This window comes from Scomber scombrus, chromosome 19 (genome assembly GCF_963691925.1).
Source record: "Scomber scombrus chromosome 19, fScoSco1.1, whole genome shotgun sequence".
NCBI classification, from domain to species: Eukaryota; Metazoa; Chordata; class Actinopteri; order Scombriformes; family Scombridae; genus Scomber; species Scomber scombrus.
Window position 1 is genome coordinate 21,509,324 of NC_084988.1, and position 21,304 is coordinate 21,530,627.

At 41.1% G+C, this 21,304-nt stretch overlaps 3 protein-coding genes across 3 annotated transcripts in view; 2 read left to right on the forward strand and 1 right to left on the reverse strand.

Annotated features, from left to right (window-relative positions):
• The window catches only part of ralgapa1 (Ral GTPase activating protein catalytic subunit alpha 1), a gene marked incomplete in the record, with an annotated part of 70,003 nt that extends 66,716 nt beyond the window's left edge, over positions 1–3,287 (forward strand). Inside the window, 1 exon segment of the mRNA XM_062439716.1 lies at positions 1–3,287.
• A 1,631-nt stretch (positions 3,288–4,918) lies between these two features.
• Positions 4,919–6,871, reverse strand: LOC134001227 (insulinoma-associated protein 2). The gene has a single exon (XM_062440795.1). It carries the CDS (start codon positions 6,869–6,871, stop codon positions 4,919–4,921), a length of 1,953 nt encoding a protein of 650 aa, XP_062296779.1.
• Positions 6,872–17,545: 10,674 nt separating this feature from the next.
• On the forward strand, positions 17,546–21,304 carry nfkbiab (nuclear factor of kappa light polypeptide gene enhancer in B-cells inhibitor, alpha b). Its single transcript, XM_062439990.1, has 6 exons — positions 17,546–17,979; positions 19,454–19,559; positions 19,674–19,884; positions 20,470–20,558; positions 20,681–20,941; positions 21,038–21,304. Exons 1-6 carry the CDS (start codon positions 17,726–17,728, stop codon positions 21,071–21,073), a joined length of 957 nt encoding a protein of 318 aa, XP_062295974.1. The 5' UTR covers positions 17,546–17,725; the 3' UTR covers positions 21,074–21,304.

The window sequence follows — 21,304 nt, forward strand, 5'->3', positions numbered from 1 at the left end:
CAGCCTATGCAGTGCAGTATTAGTTTCATCTACGTTTCATCAGGTTATTTTACAAGACAAAAGGAGAGACCCACGTGGACCAATCAGGTCATGCTACAGACTGATTGGCTGTCAGTCTACAGGAGCTCACACAAGTTCCACTCCTTCATCCTAATCTGTGCCATGTTAGAAAATGCACAAACTCTAGTTTAGTGTAATGTAACCAGGACTACCAAAAAAAGAAAAAAAAGAAAAACTGAAGTGTGCCACATTGTACCTCGCTCTATTTTTCAGCTCGACTACCTGTTAGAGAGCCGGGGAGAACAAATCTTGTGCGTGACGTCATGCTCTTAATTGAAGTTAGAGGAAATCTGTATATTTGTACTATAGTCAGCCTGCGTGTGTACAGACAGAAAGCTGAGTTTTGATATTAAAAAGTTTTCAGAGTGACGGCACTTGTAGAACGTTGCATGAAAAAGCAGGATAGTAAATAAAAAAGGTCTATTTTTGTTGTCGGAGCAGCATTAAGCCCATAAAGACAGAACCGATGAGGGTAGGGGGGTCGCTTTCTACTCAGTCCTCATGAAAATGTAAATAAAAACTCACTCATTTGCTACCAATAAAATAAAATAAAACAAGTTCCTTCGCTTTAACGCCAAAAATATTCATGTTTGAATCCAGAAGAAATCCCCCCCCCCCCCCCCCCCCCCTCCCAGACTGAACATGAGCACACCCACCCCTCCCTCTCTCTCTCTCTGAGCGAGCAGTGTTATATAGTGATGATGGAGGGATTATTTGTCTTTCATTCATGAGAGGAAAGATGAACACATCAAACAGATAAAAAGAGCGAGCACTTGTTACATAAAGTTTAGTTAAGATGTTTGGGGTTTTTTTGCTCATGCTGTAAAATGTGGACAAGCACTGATGTTCAATACTTTTTTTTTCTTCAGTCTGTTGAAATTTGTTGTTATTCTGTTGTTGTTTTTTGTTGTTTTTTTATCAACTGTTTTCACTCGAACAAGAATGTTGCTGTCACTCTTGTCATCCGATGGAACAGAACCACAGCTTTTCTTTCGTTGTTCGTCTGAGTATATATAAATATATATATTCTGTATATCTATATATGTATGAGTCTAAATATAAATATATATATATATATAGTAGATATAAGAATATCTATAAGAATGTGTACAGTGTGAGAAGGCTTGTTGTGTATATACTGTTATGTGAGAAATAGCTGCCAAAGCCAAACAAATGGGGTTGACACTACAAGATTTCATGCTTTCAACACTTCCTCTTTTATAACCAGTTTGCACTTCATTCTGTAGGAGTTTCATCCTGTTTTTATTTCAAATACAGCCGACATGTGTAACCTTGATGCCACAGCCAGACTCTGGAAGAACAGAGGAACCATTAGGGATCGTCCATGATCTTGTAAATTTGTTTCTGGGACATCCACGTTTGTTGTAAAATGTCACCTTTGTTTGTTTTTTTCCTCCAAATATGAATTACTGTAAAATAGGAGACACGATGGGCCTGGTGTGTGAGGCATAACTTAACATCACTATAGCTCCGTATGTAGAGTGGTGGGGATATTTAATACCAATAAGAGAAGTTTTAGTCCATCATTTTCAGTGTTTGTTTTACTTGTTAAATAAGGTCTAGTATCTCTCTGTTCGAGGCGGTTTTAGTGGTAAAAAAAAAAAAAAGGAAAATCAAAGCATACAAAAGAAAGATAGTGTGTATCCAAGGCCAAAGATGGGGGGGAATTACAGATGGCAACTTGTATAAATGCTTTTCTTTTCCATTGTTTTCTATTCCAGCTCTTGTATTTAGATTCATCCCCAGCTCCAGCTCTGGATGGAGGGGATCTGCATGTAATCGCACTCAAGAAAATCTAACACTACCATTTTTGTGTATTTAACATCCTCATTCGAGCACTCCATCAATCAGACTCAACAAAAACATTCAAATTTGTTTGTATGGTTGAAATACTTGAGGTGCGCTTGATTTGTAGCACCTCGCTGGCCTCAAGCACTCATTTCAAAACTTAATCATTATTATTTTCGTTTAATAATCATGGCTGTGGTTTTCCAAGGGTTTGTCAGGACTCAACGTTCATCCATGTGATCCCTTATAAAAGAAAACCTACATACTGTATATGAATGATCTGTATGTGACAGTATAGATATCATGTATTATAAAGGTTTTGCATAATGCTTCACTGCTTAATCTAAGTGTGTTACACGGCTGTTTCTTCAGTTTCACTTTTTTTTCCACTCGTATATCCTCCATAGAGAGGAAAGGGATTGTAAAACATTGTTACATTTTAAAAACGGCATCGTAAAATGAGTCTTCCCTTTAAGTTATTGTTGCTGATGTGCTTTTTAGTATTAAAAACCAAGTGAGTGGACTCTTGAGGTTGAAGCACCTGCTGCTAAGTGGTCGAGACACGTGGTTTAGTAGCTCCAGTGCACCCTAGGACTGGTCTGTACATGTTGTATATAGACTACTGCTCATCTGCCAGTCGCCCACCATGCCCCAAACTCACTCCTATCATGTTAACACCCTGTTTACACTCTTCCAACCTAAAATTCACATCATCTTTGGGTTAAAACACCAATGACTCCACATGATGGCTCTAGTCATAATGCTGCTTTCATGTCCCATGGGAAAAAATTGGTAAATTTCATACTTCAATGTTGTTTTACAGATAGCAAATAGACTCAAAATGATCTGCTTACTCAACAGGACTGAACTCGGATGTAAGACTGTAAAGCGGTGTATTTTGAATTTAAAAACTCTCTTTAGCAGCAACCAAAATCTATAGAAATCCCTAAGTGACTCAAAGCCTTTAAACAGTATTATAAAAATCAACTACACCGAGTCACTGTATTTGGATAGTGTTATTTTCCTGCCTCTTTAGCCCAGATCTGATTTTTTTTCTTCCCCTAAATTCTCCCTGTTTGAGCAGCCATAACAGCCGCAGAAATTGCCCTTATTGATACTGTGCCTGTGTAGATGGATGTGAGGCCAGTGATGGATACGGGTTCAGCTGTTGTCCAGACGTCAGTGTGGGACAAGGCTGATGTATGTAACTACTGACTATACATACTGCATGACGCCAGTTCAGTACTAACTGCATGTGTTGACCGTGTTAACAGCTGTATCACAACACGCGCACACAAACACACACTCTCCGCAACCTATTTTACTGTCAAAGCTGTAGTATGTAAACATGTGTAACATCTGTTTCACACACAGACTGCAAGGATGATTGAATCTGACAATAAACGATTCGTACCACAGACTGCTTTAGTGTGTGTGTGTGTGTGTGTGTGTGTGTGTGTGAGAGAGTGTGTGTGTGAGAGAGAGAAAGTTTGAAAGTGCACAACTCTCATTGATCTTAATGAACCTTTATTGACAATAATTTTAATTAGATTTCACATTAAACATCACACATATCAAAATAGTACTGTGCAGGCTTCATAGAACAATTCTAAATGTAACTTTTTATTTAATGACACAAAAAGAAAAACCATGAGCATGTTGTCATAGCTACACCCGCCTTCTGGTATTTATATGTGTATTGTGTTGTCCTGCTTGTTGTCTTGTTGTTTTGCTTTAATCTCATGGTGTGTTTAGGTTTTAAGAGAAAAAAAATGTTTTCAATGCTTTATGTTTTTCATCCTTGGTCATTTTTACTACAGTGCAGAATTATATGTTGTTTTTTTTAATCATCAATTCATTCAACCACAATTCCTTTTTAGCATCATGAAGGCATTTTTAGCAAATATCTCAACAATAGTCTATAATCGTAAAGACAAAAGACATTTTTTTACTACCTGTACTAACATTAAACGCTCCATTTCTGTATGAAAATATTTTATAGCTGAGAAGTCAATTGGCACATTTATTATAAAAGGCATATTATGGTCTATTTGATTATTGGCTATTCTCGTTTGATTCTTTTATTGTTCGCTGTACATTGAAACACTCTTTAAAATGGAGTTAGAACATTGATTCTGTCTCCACTTCTCGGGGGTAAGAAAGGTCACTCTCTAAACGTAATTCCAGCTCATTGATTATGGTCTGGCTCAACTCAGTAATGTAACACACTGGACTCCTCCCGATCATCAGTGTAATCGGATTACTTTGCCATGGACATGAATGAACTGTGTCAATCATTGCGTCAATATATGTTAAATGAGTCTCTCCTAATGTCGTTAGTCATAATCAAAATGTCCTCAGTCTAACAAGTAACCCTCTCGAGATGACACCAACTGTAACATTTACTGTGTTTGAATGTCAAATCTTGAAGAGAAGCTGAACAAAAATGGCAATACAAATAAAATATATCCTTTATATGAGAACAGAAATATAGAGACTCCCTTGAAACAACCAAAAAAATACCGACAAACATTTTGATTCTCTCTAAAGTTTCAACATCCTTTAAAGATATTTGGTCACTATGATCAGGCTCCAGTTTAATGTATCTATCATAATAACCCTGCTGTTAAAGTTCGTTAATTTGATTATGGACCATATTAGATCTGCCTGTTCAATAAATAAAAATTCTTGTGTCACTCATTATGTTAGAATAGTTAGAAAGAACTACATGTGGAGAACTGTAGAAGCCTCCTCATGTTTGCGGACATGGTTTCAGCACCATGGACTTCATCAAAGTTAATTTCAGCACCATGGACAGTTCAGAGTTACCGTGTTAACTGTCTCAGTGACGTAATCAGTTTGTATAATGACCATTTATTTATTATATGTGCGTCAGCTTAGTATTCAGGATGCATAATGAGCGTTAAACAAGAAGGACAACAGAACCGTGGCTGACAGTTTTGTATTTCAGTGTAAATGAAAACCATAAACAGTTTTATATAATATTCCGTTTGTCCAAATTATTTCAACTGTGTGTCTCGCGCCGGTTTTAGGGTCTCACGGACATCTGCAGTAGCATCACCTGCCGGTTCTCGGTAGGGTGAGACTTGTTGATGTGTCTCGTGAGCCCCGGGGAGCTGAAGAATGTCGACGGACAGTGCTTGCACGTGAAGATCTGCTGCTGCTGTTGCTGCTGCTGCTGCTCGCGCTCCCCGATGCCGCTCTCTTCTCTGTGCACGTGGAACATGTCCGGTCTGAGTCCTCCTCCCAGTGTTCCCGCCAGTAACTCGTCCCTCATCGCGTGCCACAGACGGTGCTTGTCCCTGATTTCAACCGACGGGAAGCGCGCGCCGCACAGGTGACACAGAAACACCTGGTTCTGTCCGCCGCTGCTCTCGCGCGCTTGTCCGTAAGCTGAAAGTGGAGGAGAGGCTCGCGCTGTCATCTCGTGTGCGGCCAGGTGTTTCTTCAGGTAAGCCTGACGGCGGAACTTCTTCCCGCAGTACCGGCACTCGTACACGTCCTCCTCCGGTAACGACTGCATAAACGGTAGAGGAGCGTGCGGCTGCTGCTGAGGCAGGTCCGCACGCTCCTCTGGGTTAGATAGAAGGAGGCTCGAGGCTGGACTGTCCGCTGCTCTCACGTGCTGCTGCAGGTCCAGGCAGCTCTCTACCGGGCTACGGTAATGACACGAGGAATCATAGTGAGGAGGCGCGAGGCTGTCGCTGTCGGGGCTGTCTCGAGACCTAGCGTGCAGCAACAGCAGAGAGGGCTCGCGCCTGACGCGGGAGCTGTCCTGCACCTCTTGGTGCTGATTCGTGTTGATGCGCAGCAGCTCGTTCTCCTTTCCCTCCAAATCAACCGGTTGCCTCTCGTGCTGTATGGGCCCTCGTGCCTGTTTTAACGGCTGGCTCTTGTTAGTCGGTGTCTCTCCTCCTCGGTTGGTGACCGGACGCGGTTTGTGCCAGCGCCGGTGGGAGGCCAGGTTGGCGGGACAGCTGAAAACTTTGTCGCACTCGGGGCACCGGTACTCCACGCGCACTATGCGGGAGCACTTGTGCTGCGCGAGGGAGAAAGGATCGGGGTACTCCTCTTTACACAGCTGGCAGATGAACTCTCCAAGCGGCGGGTTCCCGTTAAGACCAGACGATTTCTCCCGGTGCCTCCTCAGCTCGGGACTCTCCTTCTTGATCCGCAGACCTAAAACTGGCGAGGTCGTGACCTCATCCTCGAAGTTCAGTTTCCGGTTCACTTTGGGTTTCTTGGACGGGTTTCCCGCCGCCGGTTTGTTGTGTCTGTGGCTGTTCACGCGCTGATCCGGTTCCAGGAACGAGCCTTTCCTCTCCGCGTGATGCTGCTCCTGATTCATCAGTGTCAGCGGGGGGAACAGGTGCACGTGAGCCATACTCTGATCATATTTGTCATTGTGCCCGTAGGACGGCGCGTGGTGGTGGCGGCTGCTGCTCGCGAGGAGTCTCTCGATAGAAGTCGGCGTGGAGCTCACCAGGAATGGTAGCTCCGGTAACTCTGCCGGTAGCTCTGACACCGGAGAGGACGTCAGGCACCTGCCGGTGAATACGGGCTGCTTCTCTCTTTCCTCCTGCTGCTCCAGCAGTCTCGTGCCAACCGGTTTGACTGGGCTTAAAGTGAAGTCGCGCGGAAGAGGCGGAGGTGGGAAGAAGCAGGAGAAGTCACCACCGGGAGTCAAAACGTCCACCTCGCTCACCTGCTCCTCAGTCTCCGGTAACTGCGCGCGCCGGTCCGCCTCTGCCTCCAGCGCTGACTCCACGTGCGGGCTCCACGCCTCCCTGACACCGGCGGGGTCCTCGCGGGACACCGGGAGCAGTTCTACACTCACCAAACCGTCCTCTTTCACCCTCTCCGGTTTAATCCCTTCAGGTTTATCACTGTCGTATGTTACAGGAATGCTGTTACCGTTATTTCGTGACCGGTACGACGCCGAACATCTCCGGTTTCTCTTCACCAAGAATCCTCGAGGCATGGTGATGATGACGATGAAGCTCGGCGCGTGGCACCACCGGGCGGAAAGAACAACAACTCTAGTCTCGAGCGCACTTTCAAGTAGAGCTTTGAAGTGCAAGAGAGGGAGAGGGAGAGAGAGGGGCGTGCAGGTATGACAGTAGCACGAGAGAGAGAAAGTGTTTCAGTCTCCGTGATGCGCGTGTTTGTATCCATCAGTCTCTCTCTCTCTCTCTCTCTCTCTCTCTCTCTCTCTCTCTCTCTCTCTCTCAAACATGCACGCGCAACACTCACAGTTTACAACGACTGGTCACTATATGTTAAACTCTTTAGGGAGCAGTGTAGTTATAGTTCCACAAATCAAATCAAAATAATGATATTTTGTATTAACACTAAACCACACGATCAAATGCACACTCACCTTTTATATGGTGTTGAATTATCAGGTCCGCTGATACCTCTTGTCAACATGTAAAACACGAGTGACCCGGTTTTAAACGAGCTTTTGGAGTTTAATAGTGTAAAATAAAGAGTTGGACACTCATGGAGTGCACTGTCTAAACTGATATACATCTGAACAGCTGCATTGCCTTCATTCATTTACTTTTGGAAAATATAGGAACAATTTTATTGACTGTTTGACTGTTTCTTCCTGACTTCCTTTTACTTTCTGTTATATAAGTTTATATTTCTAGGTTTTGGTTCTTCTGTTGTCATATTCTTTCCGTATTTCGGCAGCTGGGCTCAAATTAAGGTAAGCAAATCGTTATGTTTAAAGCCAAAATCTTTATATTATCCCTTTCATGCATGCATTATAATAACCTCAGTCAGTCAGATTTTTTTCCTACGTGTTTTTATTTCTCCTTAGGCATGAAAAAAAATGTATATACTTTTTTCCCCCATCATATTACATTACATTACATTATAATAACATAATCAACCAAAAAAGTTACAGCAGATGAAGTGGTAGTGTATGGGATGACGCACTATAGTGTCCACTATTGTGGCTTAAGTACAACTACAACTATAGCATCAAAATCCATGCATAAGAAAACAGCTTTTTAATAGCTGTCCAATGTAGTGACCGTTATGCGTGAAAGGGTTAATATCGTTCACTTTATTGTCTTCTTGTCATTTGCCTATAATTATTTAAAATACTTTTAATTCGTACCGCACTTTTCATTCATAGTGAAAATCTGTGTTTCAGTATCAATAACATAGAGCACACAACGTAAAGAAAGCAGTATAATAAGAGTTAGTTTTACATTGCCCGCTCCTGTCACTCATCTTTTGCTCTTTTTAGAAGAAAATCAGCTGTCTTCACCTGCCACCAGTGAGAATGAGAATACAAATGCACATATTTTCAAGAGGAAAACCTGATTAGATTTGTCCAAACAGCCTACATGTTGGAGTCAATGTAGTGACAGCACCCATGGGACTCAGATAGCCCACAGATCATATCTCTATAAGACTACTAATGACCGTCTCTGTCCTACTGAAGCGTCTGATTATCATTGTCTTTGTTGGTGGTGGGAATACCTCGGGCTTAGCTTTCCCTGTGTGTGTGTGTGTGTGTGTGTGTGTGTGTGTGTGTGTGTGTGTGTGTGTGTGTGTGTGTGTGTGTGTGTGTGTGTGTTTGTGTGTGTGTGTGTGTGTGTGTGTGTGTGTCTGTGTGTGTGTGTGTGTGTGTCTGTGTAGGGACTATTCACAGCCGTCCTCCCCCCACTAGAAGCTGCTCTGGCTGATAAGGGATCGGAGGGAAATTCATCCATCCATCCATCCAGCCTCTCCCCCTGGGCTAGGCCGGCCCCTCTGTGCGGGCCAGGCGCTCTATAGTTCGGCCAGTGGGCTCAGGCCAGCCGGCGTCGCTCCCTGGAAATCAATCAAGGCGGATGAGCGTGAGAACAAGCTTGAGGGTCGGGCTGCTGGCTTGACGATGGCCGCCTGGGGAATAAAAATGAGCATAATACGAGATGGCTGGAGGAGAGTCACTAAACACTAAAAACTAATTAAGCACCAACCCGGATCTTCACTTTAGTTATTTTTCACTGTAATTGACAGCTGCTAATATCTCCTAGAGTGAAAACCTTGACCCAGGTTTAGCATGTGTTGACCCAATGTCTGAAACCGGAACGTTTGAGTCACTGTGGCCTTTTCGTAGATCCTCATTCGGTTTCTATATACTTAATTGTATGGAAGCTCACTTATGCCAGCAAAAAAAAAAAAAATGTTAGGAATGAATAAATAAATAAATAATAAAAATAAATGCTGACGGTGAGCCAAAATAATGAAAAACTAAATTATTTTTAATCTCATAATGTTGACTTTAAAAAAAAAAAAAAAAAAGACTTACCTCCTGATTATGATTTGGTTTCTCATTATTTTGACTTACTGTTGAAAAAATGTTGAGTGTTATTTTTACTTTTACTTACTATTTCAATAAAATATACAATATATTTCCATTATCATGGTTAACTTTTTATCCATTTTTTTCTTTACCTTGCAGATGTAAAATTGCACAGTGTGATAATTTGGCCAACTATTATATGGGCAGCTTTTTCTGTCTCTAATGTACAATGAAACACAAATATTCTACTGCAGTAACCACCACACTGTCTTTTTTTTTATTTCTGTAAATAGACTCATCTACTCTACTCAAAACTCCATCCAGGAGATTGGATATATGTGAGGTGAGTAAGTTGTATCAAAGGAATGAAAGCTTTACTGCAAGATACATTATTGCTTCAATTATGATTATTTGTAATTTACATGGTTGGTTTCATAAGTTATTCAATTTTCATTGTGTCAGATTTGGTATTTAATATTGACATAATTTGTGCCATGCCGTGCACACTATTCAAATCCTGTGATGCAACCCTTAGCAACACACGTTACAGTATACTTTTTTACTCACACTGTTAACTGATGCAGATTATAATATAATATATCATAATACAAGCAGAAAAAATCAAATAACATCAAAGGACAAAAGACCTGGCTGGGACATTAAGGTCTGCCATGAGGTTAAAATAATGGAGCATGATATTAGGAGAAAATTGTCAGATGTAAGGAGGGATGGGATATAACAGCAAGTGGCTTTGTCACTAAAAGCAGGGTAAATGTTCTCAGCCTGTCTCCTGTAAAAAATATAGATCCACAAACAGTCTGAAGAGGCTGTTAGCTGGTGGAGTGTGTGTGTGTGTGTGTGTGTGTGTGTGTGTGTGTGTGTGTGTGTGTGTGTGTGTGTGTGTGTGTGTGTGTGTGTGTGTGTGTTGTGTCTCACTCTTTCGTTTGCATCGCATCAGTGGGCAGTGAAGTGGATAATCCTCCAGACTGCTGAAAATGACTCTATTGATCCGTGCTCCTCAGTCACAAGCCTTTAAGTACTGCAATATTATACAGCTGAGCTGTGTGCCTGTCTGTTTGTGTTTACATGGAGTTTACATCTTAACTGACTGGACTTGATGGGAACTTTAATTCTTTGTTTGTGCATGATTGGGGATGGTTGTGTGTATGTGTGTGGAGCCAAATTTCTGATAGAGGAGAATTAAAGGATATGAAATGAGTATATTGTACTTCTGAACCAGTTAAGTGGCTGGTCGTTTGTTTTTCTCACCAAAACGACAATGACTAAAACAAGCTCAGCAACATATAAAAACAGCTCCAGATGGGTTGAAACTTAAACATTATATGAACAAAATAAACCGTTTTATGCTAATTTACACTGAAATGCTGGATTTAAGGGTCTCATTTAGACTGAAGGCATTTATTAATCCATAAAAATGAATCTATAAAGAAACATTTAACCAGACAAACCAAGCAAAATCTCTCACTAACAGAGGAGACTTACAGAAAAATGCAAAATCTTTTCAACTGAAAAAAAATCTGTGGAGTCAACCCTTTACAGCGCACACACTACTCATATAGACACCCAGTAAACAGCTTACAATTGACATTCAAGTCTTGTTGCTATAATGAACTTCAACAATCTGTGGAAATATCCAAATCTACTGTAGCAATGAAATAAACCTATTTCATTGGCTTATTGATTACATTTAGCAAAATGATGAAAAATAAACACCCAAATCATGCATGAGTCCTGGTTGATTAATGGGTCCTGCGGTTCAGTATCACACTTTGCCACAGTATGTCACACAGTGGTCATCTGTCGCCATCTAGTGGATTCCAGTGGCAGAGGTTCCCAGGATCCACATTTAAAGACCTGAATCATTCTTTGGAAGCTTTCTTGGCTTGTCAAATCAAACAGTGCAGTTTGAGGGACTGTGTCTCAACTGGATGACTCAGAAAATTCCCATGTTCCCACCCTGCTGAAGTGTGCTTGTGTAAGAAGAGAATAAATCCCTTGAATCCCCACCAGCTCCAAGCCTGCGTCTGCATGACTGAGCCTGAGCTCAGACCTCCCTGTGGAGGGGGCCAGTTTATAGGTTGAGAGGATTTCCACACAAAGAGCATTGGAGAATAATTTTATAATAATGCAACCTGATCTATATTTGAACAGCTTGTCTGACTGAAAGCACTTGTACGCCCCCTGCTGACCAACAGCTTGTCTGCAGAGAAATCAGCTGCCTAATTCTTCCTTTCTGAGGGCAGCCTGGATGTTGTTTTATTCCCCCTGACAGTAAAGCCTAGAATCTGGGTGGCTTGGTTGGTTGCCTGTGCAGCCAGTGAGTATCTCAGTTCACCAGATTAGATGATATCAGCTTTCCTCTGGTGACACACTGACGGCCAGGAGGGGGGGGGGTGACCTGACCTGGTTGGCTGTTGTGCACTGGTACTGAATGACAGGAAACTGTAGATGTGAGTATCTGCAGGATCATCAAAATTTGCAAAATCTGTTTAGCCACTTTCTCAACAAGTGCTGTGACATAGAAAGAATGGAAAACAATCAGCTTTAGTAAAGGGAAGTCTGCACTGCTGACTGAATAAACCCCTATGGCTCATTGAAGCAGACTCAGCACAATTTAGGAACATCAACAAATGAGTAAACTGCACAACTGCAAAGTAATAAGAACAGCAGTAATGTAGAGACTGCTGTTTCTATCCCCCTGTGGCATTCTGGATACAAATACATACAATGATTGCGAACACTTGCTGCAGCAGTTACCCAGTATTTTTGAAACAAGGAGATAAATTAAACATCCAATTAAGTTATTGATCATTTGAAAGCAGATGTAATGCAAGCCTAATGCAACTTTATAATGTTTTCTTTTTTATTCCTATCTTGTAGATGTAAAATGTTCAAATGTAGTTTTCTATCTTTATGCCACATTGTAGGCAGTGATAGGAAAGCTACTCAGATCTTTTACCTAAGTAAATGAATCGATACTATGATGAAAATGTACTCTGTTACAAGTAAAAGCCCTGCATTGCAATTGTATGAATGACATAATAATACATTTATAAAAGAACATGATTATTAATGATCAAGTCATTATGCAGCACACAGTATGAAAAGCACCAGTTTTGCTCATAACATTAATGATGACACCATTCTACTGAAATGAGCCAACGTGTACAACACAAAGACCCTAAAACCAAAGCAGCTAAATGGAATTCAGCCATCATTCATTTTACAAGTCAAAATGGCCTACATTCCCCTATTAATGTTTAGTTATTTTATATTATAATATTGTCTAATTATTACTGGTGGTCAGTTACAGTGTAAGCAGCATGTTCATGTCATAGCTGGTGTAGATGAAGATGATAATAACTACTTTAGTATTAGTATATAGTATTTCAGTTCTACTAATAATAATACTACTAATTTCAGTTTAAGTTTGCAGTTTTATTTTTTCACTTCAAATCTGTGTACTAACAATATCAAACTCAGGTATATTATCACTCACACCAACATTAGTCTTGTACATAATGTTATAATTTGTACTACTTTATTGCTTTTGTACTAAGTATTTATTATTCTTTATTCTTTTTTATTGACACTGTTCTATTTTTACTGTCCACTTTGCCGCTGCAATAATGTGAATTTCCTGAATGAGGTACTTACTGTATAAAGGAATGTCTTATCTCTTATCTTATCTTTATACAGTGTTGGGTAGTTTAATATTTACAAAACATTGTATGTTATAAGCCAATAACATGTTTAATATGTCAAACCTGAATGTGAAAGTAGTTAGTAACTATCACTGCCAAATAAAGTAACAGTACAATATTTACCTCTGAAATATACAGTGGTGGAAGAAGTAAGTAATACTCACCTACAAGTAAACATCCTTTTCACTTACAGTAAGTAAAAAAGTATTATCAGCTAAATGTAATCACAGGGCCAAAATACTTATCATGCAGAAGAGGGAAAACTATCAGTGTTATTTTATGACATATTATATTATTGGGTCATTACTATTGATGCATCGACATGTAAGAAGTATTTTAATGTTGCAGTGGGTAGAGGAAGAGCTCATTAAAACCACATTGCATACTGCTGGGTAGTTTAATCTAATAATAATAAATAATAATAATAATAATAACTTTAATTGTATAGCACCTGTCTTATAATAAATGCAGCTCAAAGTGCTTTACAACAAAATAAATGACATACACCAAGTGCCTCATATATAAGGAACAACAACAAAGGAGCATAGAGCAATGTGAATAAAGAACAAAAAAAATAGAATAAAAACAATATATGAAAATCAAGTAAAATACAACTATTAAAAGAAATGCAATAATAGAAAAGTTAATTAAAGTAAAATGCAACATTTTTTAAGAACTCGTCTTCTGTTGGGTATGTAAAATGTTGTGCAAAGTAACAAGTAACTATCACTAGTAGAATAAAAAGTACAATATTTCCATCTGAAATGTAGTAGAATAGTAGTGTAAACTGGGATAAAATGGAACTACTCAAATAAAGAACAAATACTTGAGTAAATATCTGACAAATATTCCAAATCTATGAATGTGATCTAAAAGACGTGAAGCAGCAGGCTAATATTTACTGTTTTTTAAAGTGCAGTTTTACATCTTATCAGTAAAGTGTGATTTTTAATCACTTCTGATTCAGATAAGATTGTACACTGAGGAAATGGAGTTAAATAACAACAATCATTTACAGCATATGATCATGATAAAATTCTACTGTAATTACACTGGAAAGTCTGCTGGACAAGAAATGACTCTGCAGTCCCGGACAGGAAGCAGGAAATGCAGAGAAGGGAAGCAGGTAATGGATCAGGTGAAAACCAGAAAATCCCTGTGGTGTTTTCAGAGGCCATGTTGGGCTTTGAATTCTGCGTCATGTTTTCAATCTCCATAGAGCCACAAGTTGAGAACGTGATTTGATGAGTCATTATCCACTTTGACCCTTCATCTTAATGTATTTTACAGTGGTGTGTGTGTGTGTGTGTGTGTGTGTGTGTGTGTGTGGCTGATGCAGTGATTCATGGTGAGTCATACTGTGCTATTCATGTCTGCTCATGTCCAGAATGCCCAGGGATTCCCACTGACACACGCACACACACATGTGCAAAGATACTGTACGTGCGTGCAGGTGTGTGTAAAACCACAAATTGCTGTAACAATGTTTTTTCTTTCCTTTGTTAAATAGAAAAAAACTTGACTGGTGAAGCTTTACACCTATTCAATCTCAGTTATTCAGCAAACACCTTTTTCTATATCACAAATATATCTTTTTTTTTAAAACATGTAACTTGTCCAGAGTTACAAGCTCGGCTGTGGACTGAGGTGACCTTAGTGCTGTGTTGGTGGTTGGCGTGTTCATGAAATCAGCATTGAGTTAAACAGGCCATACTGGATGCTAGCAGCTGGCAGTGTTTGCTCACTGTGGCACTGTTATTTCACCACCACAACACTCCTTTTCTTGTGTGATCGCAGTGTTCAACAGCTTTACTGTAACTGCTAGAAACACAGAGGTGAGAGATCTGGTCGCCAAGAATAACATCGAGCATTCAATCAACTCGAAATGTGTTAAAACGTCCATCCTTTAACTTCCACATCACACACTTAAAACAATCATGCATACAAGTAATTTGCATGTCTCTTACATTAGATTCTGAATCATCAGTTCTGAGAAATGTACAAAATGATTTCTTAAATGTACTAAAGTTCTGCTGTAGGGCCTGACCGATACTGGAAGGGCTAATGCTGATATTAGGGAGGATATATAAAGAATATTTACATAAAAAGCACCTACTTTTTCTGATGTAGTTACCAAACACTTGAGATAAAGATATATAATGGAGGCCATGATATTTTACAGTTTAACAATGAACTTACATCAGTGCACTGAAACAGTAAACTTCATATATCTTTTAAAAAATATCAGCACATATCAGACAGCATAAACACCAATATCCGATATATCGACGATAATATTGGTTGATTGATATATCAGTCAGGCTCTATTCTGCTGTGAAGCATCAACAATAACAGAACGGTCATAAAGACTTATCAGAGACTCCACGACTCTGTATCAGTTTCCTTTTACCAGGTAATCTCTGCACGTGATGATGAGTCAATTTACATTTCGAGAAGCCAAGAAAAGTACTGTTTGAATGCGAAAATCCAAGATCTTTCCTCGTTCTTGCAACTGTAATCACTTCCTCCTTTGTCACCTGCTTCTCTTTAAGAGTGTAGGTATTTCTTCCCTGTACTGGAATTGAGTTCTAAGTTTTAAGTATGTCGTGTCGTGTTTCACAATGTAAATGACATGTCATCGCAGTGATGGCGCCGACTTCCAGTCAGTCGAGTTGCTTTTTCTGACTGATTTCAGGTCAGAATGATTCACTTCTGCATATTCATTCAGACATTTACATTGACAAAATGAGCTGTTAATGCACTCGGACTCTCCAGGCCCTGTATTGAATGCTATTTGTCTTGTGCAATACCCAGAAAAGTACACCTAACAGAGACAGTTTTAGGAAGTAGGAACAGAGTGTCTAATAATAACCAGTAATTCACAAATAGAAGGATGAGTAAGGTAAGCTGATCTAGAGATATAGCGGCCTTTCTTTCCTAATATAGTCGAAATATTAAGTTTCCTCCATCTGAACACACAAAGCTCTATGCGAGTGTGTGTAACGTCTTTGTTTTCATTTCTCTGGGCCGTAGTGACGCTCCTTCTCTTTCAGCCTCATGCGTGCATTCCTTCACTCCATTCATCTGCCTTATTATGGTTCAAACAGAGGTCTTGTTTTCAGTGCGCCTTCAAAGCCGAGTGTGATCGGCGGTCTAGATACATAACGTGTATTTAAAATGAACTGCGGGGGTGTTAATGTGGCTTATATGGTTTGTTTGCCTCTCTACAATCTGCTCATTCTATCTTTAGATAGTGATATACAAAGGAGGGATGCAATATGCAATGAAAAACTGCAGTTGTTACTTCATTCAACATTGTATAATTGTATAGGATGCACATTGCTCTGCACAGCACATTAGTACAATGTATTTGCATGTGCGCGTTTTTGTGACTGAAATCCTAATATGTTGCTAAATAGTTGCTAGGCCTGAGCTTCCCAGTCTAACTGGTCACACTGACTGAACAATGGGAGGTAAAACAAGTCTGGAGTTTCCCCCCAGGCCTCCAGAACATCACGTTCAACTTGATGTTTGTTTTCAAAGGGATAGGTCACAGCCTCGTGAAGTCTTGCGGGTCTTATCGAGAACTTGGAGTGCTGCCATTTTATCTGCAAAGGAATTGAATGAGTGATTTAATACTTGGCTATTAGAGGCACAGTGTCAGAGTCAGTGGCAGTTCAATTCACATCTCTGTGCAAATAATCTGCAGGATGTTTAGCCAAGTGAATAAATTCTCACAACCCCTGACTTCAACGCCTGCAGATTATGAATTATGATGTAACATAAGCTACATGTTATTTACTATCTGAAATCAATTAGTGTTATAACAGAGTGAAATATACCTTTAAGTAAAATCATGCAAATTTGGCGGTGTGGTCAAGATCTGCAGGTCTTAGGGAAACTCCACTGTGGGCCTGCTGGCTTGCTCTTACATACATCGCAGTTTTTTCAAAGCACCATAAACAAACCGAGATCACATTGAAATCACACTTGAAGTTTTGGAGGAAACTCCTGTGTTGCACTCTGAAGCCCCCCCTCCCAACTCCCACCTTGCAGGTCAACGCACCCACTCCGACAAAAGGAAGTGTTGCTCACTATCTCATAAGCAGCATTCGAGTCATTCAGCAAACAGATGCAGCTGAAGGTGCAGTTTCAGTACTTTCCATAGGTCCACTCCCCCTTCTGGTGTCAAAACAGAAACTATTTCATGGCACTGCAGCAACACTTGTGCACAAAGTGAAGGAAATGAAGGAAAAAATATTAAATATATATGTTTGTGCTTCAGGTTATTCTGACTTCCTTGGCTGTGGTGCTTCCCCTTCTTGAGGCATTAGCATTTTTTTCTTTTTCTTTTTTTTTTTTCAGGCTATGAATGCCTGCTATTACTGCTGGCCTAAATGACTTCAGAGTGCATAGTTTTGCTAAAATACTACAAGGATTGACTGTTTCTGAAGTAACTACTAATTGCAAGTTTGGGATGTGGAATTGGGAAAAGATGCATATTTGTTTGTGAAATGTTGCTTCTTTTTTGTTTTGTTTTTGGAGACCTATTTATGTAAAGACTGAAATACTTGTGTAAAAATGTATAATTATGTCAGATGCAGAGTCAGTCTGAAGAGTGTGTTTATATGTGTCTCAATAGAAATCCCCTCTTGGAGCCAGCAATCTGTATGTTATTCTAAGTGACAGTTTTCTGGAAATCCCCCACCTAGTTGTAAGCTCCGCCCACTGCATTTACAGCCTGCTGCACAAGCTCTGTCGGGATACAACCAAACGCACCTCGTACCGAACAACTAGGACCAGCATGGACCTTCACCGGACCAGTATATTAAACCAAATGGATTATAGCCGGGAGTCGAAAGAAGGGAAACCGGCCCAGTCGACGGAGGAGCGTCTGGACAGCGGTTTAGACTCGCTGAAGGAGGAGGAGTACCAGGCTGTGGCCGCCGAGATCCGTCGGCTCCAGGTGGAATGTGAGCCGCCGCAGCACCGACAGCCCGTCGACGCCACCGGAGAGCTGCAGGAATGGAAAACACAGATAACAGAGGACGGAGACACGTAAGTTAACCCACAAATAACACCACTGCTGAGTAAAGCATATAAGGGGGATATATAGAGGAGTTTTCGGGAGGCTCTAGCTAGCAGAGTTAGGCCCAGCTCCTGGAGGTAACATGATCCCTTTCCTGCTGGGAATGTCTTCCTCTCGCTTGTCATTATAATAACGCGCAGGCCTAACTAACTCTAGGCTCGGGGGGCTTCGCTCTCATGCTTTATAGGCTTATAAAATCACGTAGCTGCAGAGTTAACAATACACAAAACCGGTGTCCGGTTTAATAATGGGTCTAGCTGTGGTCAGACGCGGCGGAATTGGACGTAAACAAAAGGCTATTATCAGGAGGGAATCTACTCTGGCCGCGGGTCAGACTGGGAAAGTCCCAGGCGCGCCGCCAAGGAATCCGAGCGACGCGCGCTCCCGCGGAGCGAGAAGTAGAAAAAGCACCTCAAAATACTGCAAAGCACAGAGGCCCCAAACCCTGTCCTGAGATGCGTTTCTGCGGCCTGTTGATCATATACACAGTCCCTCTTGGGTCAACTGAGGAAAAAAGATTCAGAAGACCTTTGTTTATACATCTGTGAGCATTGATTATAATCCCAACTCTTGGATTACGGATTAACTTCTAATTTTCAATAGTTCCACAATTTGGCATACATGAAAGATACAAGAGCAACATCTGTTTAACACACATGTATGTTGTACAACACACATGAAAGCATTGGTTAAAATATATAACAAATATGTCAAATGTACACACATGACATAATGTTGCATTATTATATGTGTTACATTTATTATTAACTATATATATGCATATATGAAATTGTTTCAATATAGTACATGATATGTGTGACATTTACATAGTAAATTTAGGGTGAGGGTTATGAATCAGATTTCTAAACTGAGAGTACAGATTTACACATGGATCTTGGTTCCTCTCAGCTGACTCCAGGGGGAATAACATTAAAAGGGGCTCAGAATGTTATTTGTTCCTCTGCCAGAAAACATAGCTCCAGTTCAATAGCATATGAACTTGTGTGCAGTTGGGTCAAATGTAAACAATTAATCAGAAGTGAAGACTGGAAGTGGTGCAAAGCAATGGAGCGTGAAACCTTCAGTGATTTCACCAGAGGAGCAGTGGTTCTCAGTGTGGGTCTTAATGCGGTTCTCAGGAAACACTTGAGGGTCTTTATTTATTAGTTATGACACTGTTATTGCATTCTTAAGTAACCATCCAGCAAGTGTGAAATCTACTGTTTTATAGACTTATAAAACTTTAATTGATTTCATTGTAGACAGAACATTTATATCATTAAATAAACTTTTTTTTTTTTTTTTAATCTTCCCACACATAGGATTCTTTGAACTAATTGTACAGTTTCACTGATTTCTTGTAGAAATGTTACTACTTGGCTTCTAGATGTGGTTGTGTTTCATATGTATTAATGTAACATCTGTCTTCTTCTGTCTCTGCAGGCTGCTCCACCTGGCCATCATCCACGAGGCCAAGGACTATATCAGAAAAATGATAGAAGTGTCAAAGAACACAGACTTCCTCAACACACAGAATGATCAGAGACAGGTACATGAGATATTTCTGTTTACTTTACCCTAATTAACACAAATATACAATATATCTACCATCATATGCAGAATAATAACAACTCCTTCTCTTCTTCTGTTCGTCCCACTCTAGACTCCTCTTCATTTAGCAGTTATAACAAACCAGGCAGATGTGTGTCAGCGCCTCCTGGCTGGCGGCTGTGACCCCACGCTGGTGGACGACAATGGCGACACACCACTCCACATCGCCTGTCGCCACGGTAACCTACCCTGCTTCAGCGTCATCACACAGAACTGCCAGCTAGAGCATCTACACAGCGTGATGGCCTCCTACAACTATCATGGTAAGACTCACTGTGCACATAGTGAGATTGTTAGCGGTAGGCTAAATTATAATTTTCGAACATTATTAGCATATTACGGTCAATTCTGCAGAGCTGGTGGTGATTTCCATTCTGTGGTGGACCACCCCTGCTGCATGGAAACAGAGCAGACGCTGACCAGTCTCAGATAGTCTTATAACTACTATTTAAAGGAGGAATGATGTGCATGAAAAGAGTAATTTCTGCTGCACGTCATCCTTGAACACTATGGTTAGGAGGAAGGAAATATTTAAGTGAGCAAGGGGAATACCAGTGCCTGTCTTCACACCCATCTATTACATGGAACATAATGGTAGATGCTCAGCCTCCAAATAGAAAGGTGGGAGGTTCTATTTTCAGACACGTGCGTAGACTTTTTAAAACTTTTGCAGCCCATTTTTTCTGGAATAATCTTCATCTGTTTCTCAAAGAGCCTGTAGTCATTTTTTATTAACATGTGACCCACCTTGGGATACTGGACTCTTCCTTAGACTGTCAATTTGACAAATGTGACATGTGTTGCTCTGGTGCCAGTTGTTCAACTGTTTCTTTGGTTGTTTTGTGCAGGTCAGAACTGCCTCCACTTGGCCTCGGTGTATGGTTTCCTCTCGCTGGTGGAGAACCTGGTGGATCTAGGAGCTGACATTAACGCAAAGGTACACAACGGACATACGATCTGTTAAATTATTGAGACATTTTTACACCCGGCCCTTCTTGTTGTCTTTACTCTTCGCCCGCCTTTGCTGATGAAATCTTGTATCTTCTCCCCGTCCTCTAGGAGCAGCGTAACGGTCGCAGTGCGCTGCATCTGGCTGTTGACCAGCAGAACCTCCTGCTGGTCCAACTGCTGCTGAAGAAAGGAGCGGACCCCAACCAGCTCACATCCGGAGGCCACAGTCCCTTCCACCTCACCTACGGCCGCGACAACGGCGACATCAGAATGGAACTGTACTCTCTGACCGATCCCAGCCTGAGGGAGCTGCCCGACAGCGAATCAGAAGACAGCGAGGAGGAGGCGATTGAGGAATCCGATGATGAGGTGCGTGTTGAAAAACATCCAGGAATCTACAAAACTCTAGAAATAAGCTTCTTTGTCAGTGTGTAACCCTTGTTTCTACCCTCCGTGTGTTCGCAGGTTGGTTATGATGATATCCAGTGGAACGGGCATTAGTGGGAAGCGAGAGAGAGAAAGAGAGAGAGGAAGTCGCAGAGGCAGGAGGCTGTGACGAAGACGGTGAAGGAAAACAGAGAACGGCCTCGGCGCGTCTACCACTTCCTCGCGTTGTCCGTCACACGAGCCCGACCGCGTGTCACAGAAGACGCAGCGCAGGGGGGGTGCGGCCCGCCGACAAGAACGACAGACCGCTCACGAGAGGAACAGGCAGCTGCAAAAAAAACAAAA

What these genes read in the sequence shown, in the direction of transcription:
- LOC134001227 (XM_062440795.1), bottom strand. Translation starts at nt 6,871, where the DNA reads ATGCCTCGAGGATTCTTGGTGAAGAGAAACCGGAGATGTTCGGCGTCG.
- nfkbiab (XM_062439990.1), top strand. Translation starts at nt 17,726, where the DNA reads ATGGACCTTCACCGGACCAGTATATTAAACCAAATGGATTATAGCCGG. An exon ending in GAGCTGACATTAACGCAAAG is followed by an intron (nt 20,559 to 20,680) that starts GTACACAACGGA and finishes CCCGTCCTCTAG; the next exon opens with GAGCAGCGTAACGGTCGCAG. An exon ending in TTGAGGAATCCGATGATGAG is followed by an intron (nt 20,942 to 21,037) that starts GTGCGTGTTGAA and finishes GTGTGTTCGCAG; the next exon opens with GTTGGTTATGATGATATCCA.